Source organism: Pleurodeles waltl, chromosome 7 (genome assembly GCF_031143425.1).
Source record: "Pleurodeles waltl isolate 20211129_DDA chromosome 7, aPleWal1.hap1.20221129, whole genome shotgun sequence".
Taxonomy (NCBI): Eukaryota; Metazoa; Chordata; class Amphibia; order Caudata; family Salamandridae; genus Pleurodeles; species Pleurodeles waltl.
The window spans coordinates 1,142,699,230-1,142,708,865 of NC_090446.1; the positions used below are offsets into that span (position 1 = coordinate 1,142,699,230).

Consider the following 9,636-nt stretch of genomic DNA (forward strand, 5'->3'; position numbering starts at 1 on the left):
AACACCCACAAGTGTACAGAATTGCTTTAAACTCACTTGAATTTGATTGATCAGAAACAGTACTTGACAGCATGGAACTCCGTACAGTTGAAGCATTCACTTGCTTTTCCCACTGTCCACAGCTCCTCAATCTATATATAGAGCAGAATCTTCCATCCTAAAAATCTGCTCTGCTGCTCTTCTCCACCATCCAAATGTTACTAGTTGTGAAGTGAAATGTATGATCTGACACACCGACTAGAGATACATGCAGTTTATTACTGATAAAAAAAGGAGCAGCCAGAGTCACACCTGGCTTCTCCCGTTTGCTCCAAACCCCTGTTGGCATTCCATTGCATCAGTATGAAGCCCCAATGTCGTTTGCAATATCAGGAAGAACAACAACAACAGAACCAACAGGTTAGAATGTTCATTTTCAAATACTCCACACAGCCCATCAAGAACATTGAACATCAAGAGAGTTATATTGCATCCTTCAAATAGGTTACAAAAGAAACGTGATTTCCAGTCAACCTCCAATATATGTGTATAGTGTGCCTGACATTTGTCAAAGATACAGTAAACTGATCTAAAGTGAACTAAAACGCCCTCTGATGGATATCAATAAAAGAAAAGGAACACACACATGTTCCAAGTGCAGACACTGTAAAAGTATTATCAATTACACTGATAATGTACCTTTACAGTGTTAAGAAATTAAATAAAATAATTCTCAAAATGCAAGCGTACGTATTGCATTTATCTGCTGAAGTGGCCGGGCAGGTTCATTTACATTTGGAAGACTGAACAGAAAATAAAAGTAAAGCAAGGCTTAATACTCATAAAAGCACCATTTGCTATAAATTCTCATATCTACAGTGGTTTTCTACTTCCATGAACTGAGAAAAATAGAGGTAGGTAAAGCAATAAGTACTAGAGAGTGTGACCCCTAAACCTGACCTGGATATTAGAAAGGCTCTGCTGTAGAAGTAAGCATTATGGATAACAAGACTTGACAGCCAACATCCAAAGCGTGTAAATCAGAGAGAAGGGATGGCTAGCCTTTTATAATTGTTCAGTTGTCAACGTTTTCATATAATTAATGTGTGGTCCATATGCCTTTTCATTTTCTTTTGCAACCCATTCATTATTTAAATTCAGAACATCACACTTCATGCACCAACCTATGCATTGGTGAATTTATGTTACACAGGGTTTTTGTTTTTGCTTAGCTGCCACAGTATTCCTAAAATGAGAGGCTCCATGCTTCCTTTCTTGATATTACCAATACAAGTTTATTTTTGTTTTATAGTAAGATGCATTTCAATATGGTGCAATAGCTCCTTTGAGTTAATCAGCATTATGAGTAAAGGACGGGAACATTTAGAACTTCCACTGGGTGATGTACCACTACATTTTGTTCTGGTTTGGCGTTTCATGAGAGGATCCATGCCAACCGATGACAGACTCAGGTGTACCTGTTTAAGGATTGGCATTCAAATACAAGAATTCTGAGTTTTATACAGTTTTCGGGTAAGGCGTGTGCCCTCTCAGTTGGCTCCAAAAATATGAATAAGGGACAATGATACCTGCACACATCTTCCACATCACACACGCTCAGATCTCTAGAAAATCTGCTACATTTAAACACAAGAGTTTAGCATCTCTTAAAGATTTGTCAGACATGTGCAGAGATGTTTATCATCAATACACAATTGGGAATTGCAATGAGAGGTAACCTTTCAAGTTATTCAGACACATTATTATGACTTATGGCTTTTTTAATTTAGTGGATGGTGTAATGCTATCTGTATTTTACCCCCAGCTCCATCTTGACCACTGACTCCATTTTGGGCTTAGATTACCTTCAAACACCGTCATATTGATTGTGCAGGTATTTTTCCGCGCACAACTCATGCAATATGTTTTTCGCTCCTCTCGCTCCCTTTCTCACCAAGGCTGGGACATAACAAGGGAGAGTGACAGAGAGCTAAGGATGTAACAGAGAATGTTTATGGTACGGCAGGGAACAGTTTGGCCTTGGGAGCGCACCTTGGGATGTGGCCAAACTAAACATGCTCTTTCAACATAGACCTGGTATAGCCAGGGTTTGAACAACAACTTACTGTATAGGAGAGGGAAGTTTCTAGAATTCTCCTCTCCATCTTGTTTAAAGTATTTAAGAGGGAAGCTTGACGTCCTGGATTAGATAGAAAACTCATTTCCGGGAGGTGGACGCCTTGCCCGGATTCCCATTGTGCGTAGTTCTCTCTTTTAGCGGTTGTCTGGGTTCAAAACTTGAAGCTGGCAAAGAGAGGATGTCCCTGGTGATGCATTTTTAATTCTTATTTTTAGCTTTGCGTTGTGCATGAATATATAATTAATATATATAGATATATTATCCATGGTTGAAGTAGTTTATTTTCTTAGTTTCTATGGTCATTATTATTCTGCTGCAGAAGTGTAATTGTGTTGCTGCATTGGACATAAATGCTTTCCCTGTATGAACCGTGAGAAGTACCTTAATAAGTTCATTACTCAGACTAAGAGTGCTGCATGGTTGGCATATTCCTTTCATTTTTGCCCTCTCTCAGTCTGAAGTATAGCAAAACAGATGGCTATAAAGTTGTTTTGCTTCTGTTTTATTTCTTGCTTTCTTCAGACAATAGCATCTTGAATTGATTAAAAAAAACTTCCTCAGTCCCCATTTTCCAACTGTCTGCTAATCAGTCCTGATACCTACCTCCCACCTTCTTCCCTGTGATCCTTACTAAGTGTGACTCCGGCCGTGATCAGCCTAGTATAAGGGGGAGGGTGATTTCTCTCCAACCGGTGGGTGCGGGTAGTCTGGGTGAGCTGGAGGATGAAGGCAGGCTTGGGCCGCAGATTCTGCACTGTGCTATCAATTGGCCTGCCCGATATCAGCTGCACCACATTACAGTGCTGCATGTGTGTGTGTGCACAAGTGTATTCCCGACAAACCTGCCTGGTATTCGTGGCATCGCGTATCAGAGCTGAGTGAGTGTGGGCATGTGGGAGTGGCTGCCTGAGGACCACTTGTTAGCGATTACATTGGCCAGAGGTGTTGCTTGACATGTTGATTTCTTGCCAACAGAATAATAAGTTTGACACTGATTAAACCTGTGCGGCCTTGGCCCACTGTGCTGCTTAAAAGTGTTGTCATTATCTGTGTGTACACAATTCTGATATCGTTGTGATCTGGAGTGCACCCTAAACTGTGTGGTATTGCATTATAATAATTGCCAGTGTGGGCCTAGGGTTGACAACGTTCCGCACTGAATACAGGTGTTAGGGGGATAACGTAGGATCTCTCCTCAGTGTGCATACTTGATGTCATTTTAAGCTGGGCTTGGGCCTAGTACTGCTAGTAATATTTCCGAGTCTGATATATGACCAGATGTTTATATTGTGTTAATGTTTGTGTTGAAAACAGTCTTTAACTACATACAACGTGTAAAGTCTCTTGTGACGCTCAGTATATTTACTGTGGGAGTGCTGTGCAAATGCTTCAAACATTGCCTATGCGATAAGCCTGACTGCTCAGAGCCAAGCTATCCAAGGGTAAGCGCAGGTTATACAGTGAGAGTAACCACCCAAACCTGACAGGAGTGGTAGGTTCTGCCTGGCTGGGGCAGAACAGGCCACTTCCAACAGGCGTTTTCCCCAGGAAGACAGGTATCTTACATCAACTATTGTGAAATAATCACTGCTTCATAGGGAATGTTCACCAGACCCAGAAGGGGGGGTGAAAGGGCAACTTTCCTAAGGTTCCAGTCCATGAAGAGGTCTCACAACTTGCTGCTGGTGAGGCTGTCAGCACATACAGCATGTTTCACATGGTGAGTCACTGTAGCCTGCGCTGTGGGACAGGTATGTCCATGTTGCCAAGCTGCACTCACAACTTACTGGGTGTGGGCAGCGGGACTGTGTAGGCCTTGAGATTGCCAACTAAGCACCTAACACCAAATTTTTTCCTACCTCGCTACAAGTGCCAATTGGTCAATGAAGAGAAGCAGTGACAGCCAAGTCCCATAATTCTCCGTAGCCCACTCCATGTTGGAGCCTGTTTGAAAAAGCAGGTCCTGGAAGGATGAGAAGAGCTCAGACGGAACCTTCGGCCCTACTGCAAGTATAACAGGCTGCTATTTTATTTGTAAAATTTACATTAAAAAAAGTGTATTTTGGATTGTTTCACTTTAGCACCTTACAATATATCAGTGAACTGAATGGTCATTGTTAGGTCGAGTGTGCAAGTGCTCTGACATGTTGTAATCTATATGTGGGCTTTTAACTACGCCCACCGCATGCCCATCACTATCACTTGTTCATGGGCTTGCCTTTTAAAAATCCTTTGTTATCATTGGTAAATGCTTTACATTTGTCCCTCCTTGTGGCAGTTTTGTTACCGACTTGGCCATTTACCCCATTACATGTATAATTGCAAGTTTGCCAATACGTTTGACTGCGAGCGAGCTTCTTTCACCTTGCATCTCCCCTTTGCGCTCATTATCACACCAGCTGTGGCACTTTGAATTGGCTTGCTCAAGTCAACTATTTTACTTTTAATTTTCAATTTATGTGACAAAAAAAGCCCAGTTAGGAATTTAGAACATTAATAGCTCTAACTCGAGCAAACATGAGACTGATTGCATTGCAAGTGCTTGTTAAAATTAGTGAACCAAACCCTTTCTGCTGTGGAAAATGTATTATTCACTCAGGTTGTCTTACTTCTTGTACATAAGCCTTTATGTTTTATGTTTTTTTATTTATAAAAAAAAAAAGAGTAACATTATGGTCTAGTAGACCACACACAAGAGGTTGTTGTACAGAATACACCGTGAACAATTTAAAGATGCTCCCAAGTGCGAAGATTGTTGAAAAGGAGGCACAATCATGAAAAGTAATTTCCTAGGATTACACTTTTTACTCAAGTTTGGAAGATGGGGTTGAAACCAGCTTTGCTGATTAGGGACTGTGCACTTAAGATCCTGGAAGGATTTCACATTCTTTTCCCCTTTAACTCTAATAACAAGTTTAGTAGTAGCCAAAAAGTCAAGTTGGTTGTCACGTCCTATACAAGTCATTTATGTTTGTTATAGTTCAGCAACTTTATGGTATCTTAAACTATATACATAAGAGGTCTTTGAACAGTTCACATTTTGAACCGAATTTTTTAAAGGTGCTCTCAAATGTGATGATCAATGAAAAGTAAGCAGGTTGGGAGCAATTTTCCAAATTCCACAATTATTTTTCAAATTAATTTTTTGAGCTGAGTTCCAAAGGAAAAAAAAACAAAGTAAGCAGGAGGGATAAAAGTAATTGTCCAGCGTCACACAGTTTGGTCAAGTTGAGAAGCGGCGATTCAAACCAGGGTCTCTGGGTCAGGGCCCCGCAACTAGGTTTCCCTGGGTCCGATAAAAGCAGTTAAATGACCTGTCCCTGTGCAGGTAATGTACATTTACTTCAAGATATCCTTTTTTAATGAACTAGGACAACAGCAGTGGAACGGCACTCTTCACAAAACAGTTACAACTTGGGCAGAAACAGTGCAGGCACCCCTCCTTCAAAGGACAGCTGCAGCTAGGCTATTATCAGCACAAGCAGGTACAAATCAGGCGGCAGCAGCACTGCAAATTTCACTGCCTTGCAGCCCAAGGACGCCATGGAAGAAGCAAAGCAAGCTTCTCTTTCTCAAATAAGGCAGTAAATGCAATCTTCCATTTCCTGCAGATCAGAACCAGCAGTGCAAAGTAATGCAAGCTTTTAGCTCTAATTGAACATGTGCACTTAAGGTATGAGTGGAATGTAGCTTAAAGACGGAGGAAGAGGAGTGAGTGAATTAGCAAGCTCTGACACAATTCTCATTTCCATGTCAGCATCCTGAAAATCCCGATGTGGTCACTCAAAGACCTGGTGTTTGTGTTTATTCTTTTGTTTTCCATGTACTGACAAATTGCAGTATCCTACTAGGTCACTATTATTTGGAGGTGTCTCATCACAGTTTAAATAACTGTGCTCTGGACAGGTACACAGCTGCCAACCTCTTCAAAGAGGTTTGAACGTGTGTGCGTCAGGCTCTGTGCTGAACCTGATCAAATCGTTGGGGGCCGCCAGTGTAGGTAACCAACATTTCAATCGTTGGGAGTAAAGAACCCCCAAAGGTGCACTAATTAATGCTGGCAGACCATATTCCATGTCATGGATGATGTATTCATACAGCGCTAGCGTTTTTGGGCAAGACACATGTTGAGCTTTTTGAAGATCGCAATTTGAACAATAATAGGAAACTATAAATCTAATAAATTAAACTTGGCTTTGGCTAAATGATCCAGGGCTGACAAGCATAACATGCGCTCCATTGCAGCCACGGGTTCCTACCCTCATTTTATGTTCTCTGTTCTCCCCTATTATGACGCTTCTCTAGGAACCCAGAGAGTCCTCTTGAACCACAGTGTGTCCTACATCTCCATTTGTTATGCATTATGAAGCAGCGCCCCGTGATAGAGACTTAGCTTTCGTTTGCTGACTGTCCATTGTGCCACCCTCTCCCATCATGCCCTGCCTTTACCTGTTTCAACCTTTCTTCGATGTTTCTCTTGCGACCCGAACATTCTTCAGAGGGACTCATTGTATCACTTGGGCACCGGAGACACCTATCTCGCGGGCCAGATTTATCTCTTTTCCCCTAGTGCCACAGTTCCGCTATCACATCCCAGCTGTCAACATAGACACTTCCGCCTCACGCAAGACTGCACTGGACGTCACGTCGATCGCGCTATGGCCGCCATGTTGGTAGTGTCACATCTCTCAATAACGGTCTCTAGAGCATGGAAACAGAAAGAGACACAATTTAATTTCGAATTAACTTCACACAAACACGACAGCCTATTCTGGTTTCTACAACGTAATAAGTACAGCATGAATGATTACGAACACGGCAAACGCCTTGCTTGGTGTACGTTTATACATGTTGTACATACTGATATACGAGATAACATAAATGTGTCTATGAGGGCATACATGTGTATCTAGTCCAGCTTGCATATTTGTAGAGTTGCCACTTTTCCCAGTGAAAAATATCGGTCATCAGTTCACGTTTTAAGATTCTGCAAAGGCCCGGACATGCTTCTTAAGTAAAACTTTACATGAAATTGTCTGTATTCATTTTAACGTGACCTTTCTATTTTTGTTTATTTTAACTATTAGTCTGGGGTCGTTAGGGCAAGTATAGAACACATTTTAAAGAGTTTCCTTCTAACATTAGCTTTTTAAAGTATTTTTTATTTATTTATTTAATGCGTTTTTATATAGCGCGGACTTTACCCGAAGGTGTCAGAGCGCTTCACAATAGGCAAAGTAAAGATACAAGAGGCGAAAAATTACAAGTGAGCCTGTTACAAAAACAAGCGTTACATTGCAAGAGACAATCGTGATAATTGTGCACGTATCAAGAGCAAAAAATAAACGAGGTAGCAAACGATACGTTATGAGAGGAAAAAGTGACGTGTGCAGGTTACAAGAGTAAATAAAGTACGAATAGAGGTAAAAAAAGTTGCAATCAATGGTAGACACTCAAAACACTAAAACAATAGTTACGTTACATGAGGCAGTGGTGGCCGTTGTGCATGTATCAAAAGCAAACAAGATATAAGAGGTAGCAAATGATACGTTGAAAAGGAAAGGTGCAGTGTGCATGTTACAAACGAGTACAAGATACAGGTAGAGGTAAAATACTGCACTAAATGGCAGACACTCAAAACACAAAAACACCCTGGGAAGGCACTTCTATAGGCATGGAGAACAGAATATCCTATGATGGAAGGACTTCCTTCTGAAAACAGAGGGCTTGAATTAACTTTGGAAGTGTCTTTGAAGGAGGAGAGCTTTGAGGTCAGTTTTGAAGGCCTGGGAAGAGGTGGTGGTCCGAAGCTGAGGCGGAAGTGAGTTCCAGATTCTCACTGCGTTGCCTGAAAAGGATTGGGCCATCAATCTTTCCTTCTTGAAAATGGGAGGTTCAAGCAAGAACTTTTCTGCATTACGTGATGGTCTGGAGCCCCCAGAGAGTTTCAGTTTATTCACCAGGTAGCGAGGGGAGGAGGAGTGCAAGGCTTTGTGGGTGATACATGCAGTTTTGTAGATAGATCTTGCCTCTATGGGAAGCCAACGGAGGGTGGATAAAATGGGTGTGATGTGGTCGCTTCTTTTGGCCCCATATATGAAGCAAGCTGCTGAATGGAGAATAGACTTCAGGGGGGAAAGGTGGGATTTGGGAAGGCCAGTAAGAAGAGAGTTGCAGTAGTCCAATCTGGAGAGAACCAGCGCTTGGACCAGGGTTTTGAGGTCGTACTCCGGGAAGAAGCGACGAATCCCCCAAAGAAGGCGCAGTTGGTGTCGAGCAGACTTTGCAATGGAGTTAATGTGGGAGAGTAGATTAAGTTTTTTGTCGAGAATGACACCAAGGGATTTTGCGCTCTCGACAATGATGGGCTTATTGTTCATTAGATTGATCTGATCCATCCATGTTTGCACTGGGGGATGAGAAAGGGAGGAGGAAAGGAGGAGGAATTCTGTTTTGGAGGGATTCAGGATCAGTTGATGAGTTACCATCCAGTTTTGAATGGAGTCGAGGGTAGAGCTAAGGAAGGAGAGATCGTGATTGGAGGCCACCTTAAGGTAAATCTGAGTGTCATCCGCATATAGATGATAGTGTATCCCGGATTTACTCAGCAGATTTCCCAACGGTTCTAAATAGAGATTGAACAGTGTGGGTGCAAGTATGGAGCCTTGAGGAACACCTTGACTGACTGCTACAGGAGCTGAAAGACTGTTCGCTATTTTGATCATTTGGGATCTATCAGAGAGGAAGGAGGCAAACCATTTGAGCACAGTGCCCTCCATGCCCATTCTCTGTTGAAGAGTGTTAAGGAGAGTGTTGTGATTGACAGTGTCAAAGGCTGCAGAAAGGTCAAGAAGAATTAGAAGACAAGACTCCCCTGAATCGAGTATCCGCAGCGCGTCATCAATCACTAGCAGCAGGGCTGTTTCAGTGCTGCAGTTTTGAATGAAGCCAGATTGGAAATTGTCAAGAAGATCATTTTCCTTGATATGGCGAGAGAGTTGTTTCGCTACACATTTTTCTGTGATTTTCGCAAGAAAGGGTAGGTTAGTGATGGGACGGTAGTTGTTGAGGTCGTTCGCATCAGCAGTGGTTTTTTTTAGCAGAGGGGTGACCTGCCCAGTTTTGAAGGACACAGGAAGGGAGCCTTGACTGAGGGAGAGGTTGACCAGAGTGGTCCAGTAGGAAAGAGAATTAGTATAGAAGTCAATGGCAATGGCACTAGGGATGGGGTCAAGAGAATGGTTAGAGGGCTTTGTATCGAGGATGCATTTAAGGAGAGCATCCTCAGAGATGGGGTCAAAGTTTTGCCAAATGGTTAAGGATTTGCACTCCTCTGTGGGGGTAGGATGAATGACCTGATCTACAAGTGATTTTACCTTTTCGTCAAAGAATATAGCGAATTCCGCTGCTTTCTTTGTGGAATCTTCCAATTTGGAGGTTGGGGGAGAGCTGTTAGGGTTCTTGATGAGGTCGAATAGTTTTTTGGGTCTATTTTTGGCTGAGTCAAGGAGGGATTT

General features: G+C 42.2%; 1 protein-coding gene across 6 annotated transcripts in view; it reads right to left on the reverse strand.

Annotated features, from left to right (window-relative positions):
• EXOC7 (exocyst complex component 7) overlaps positions 1-6,797 on the reverse strand; it is a 319,087-nt gene extending 312,290 nt beyond the window's left edge. For 3 of the 6 annotated variants that reach the window (XM_069200210.1, XM_069200209.1, XM_069200207.1), the window contains exon 1: positions 6,569-6,747. In XM_069200210.1, coding sequence (XP_069056311.1) covers positions 6,569-6,628 — 60 coding nt within the window. In that variant the 5' untranslated portion in view covers positions 6,629-6,747. Of the gene's footprint in view, positions 1-6,568 lie in introns of all 6 variants that reach the window. The other 3 variants (XM_069200211.1, XM_069200212.1, XM_069200208.1) reach the window with 2 other exon arrangements.
• Between the last annotated feature and the right edge of the window lie 2,839 nt (positions 6,798-9,636).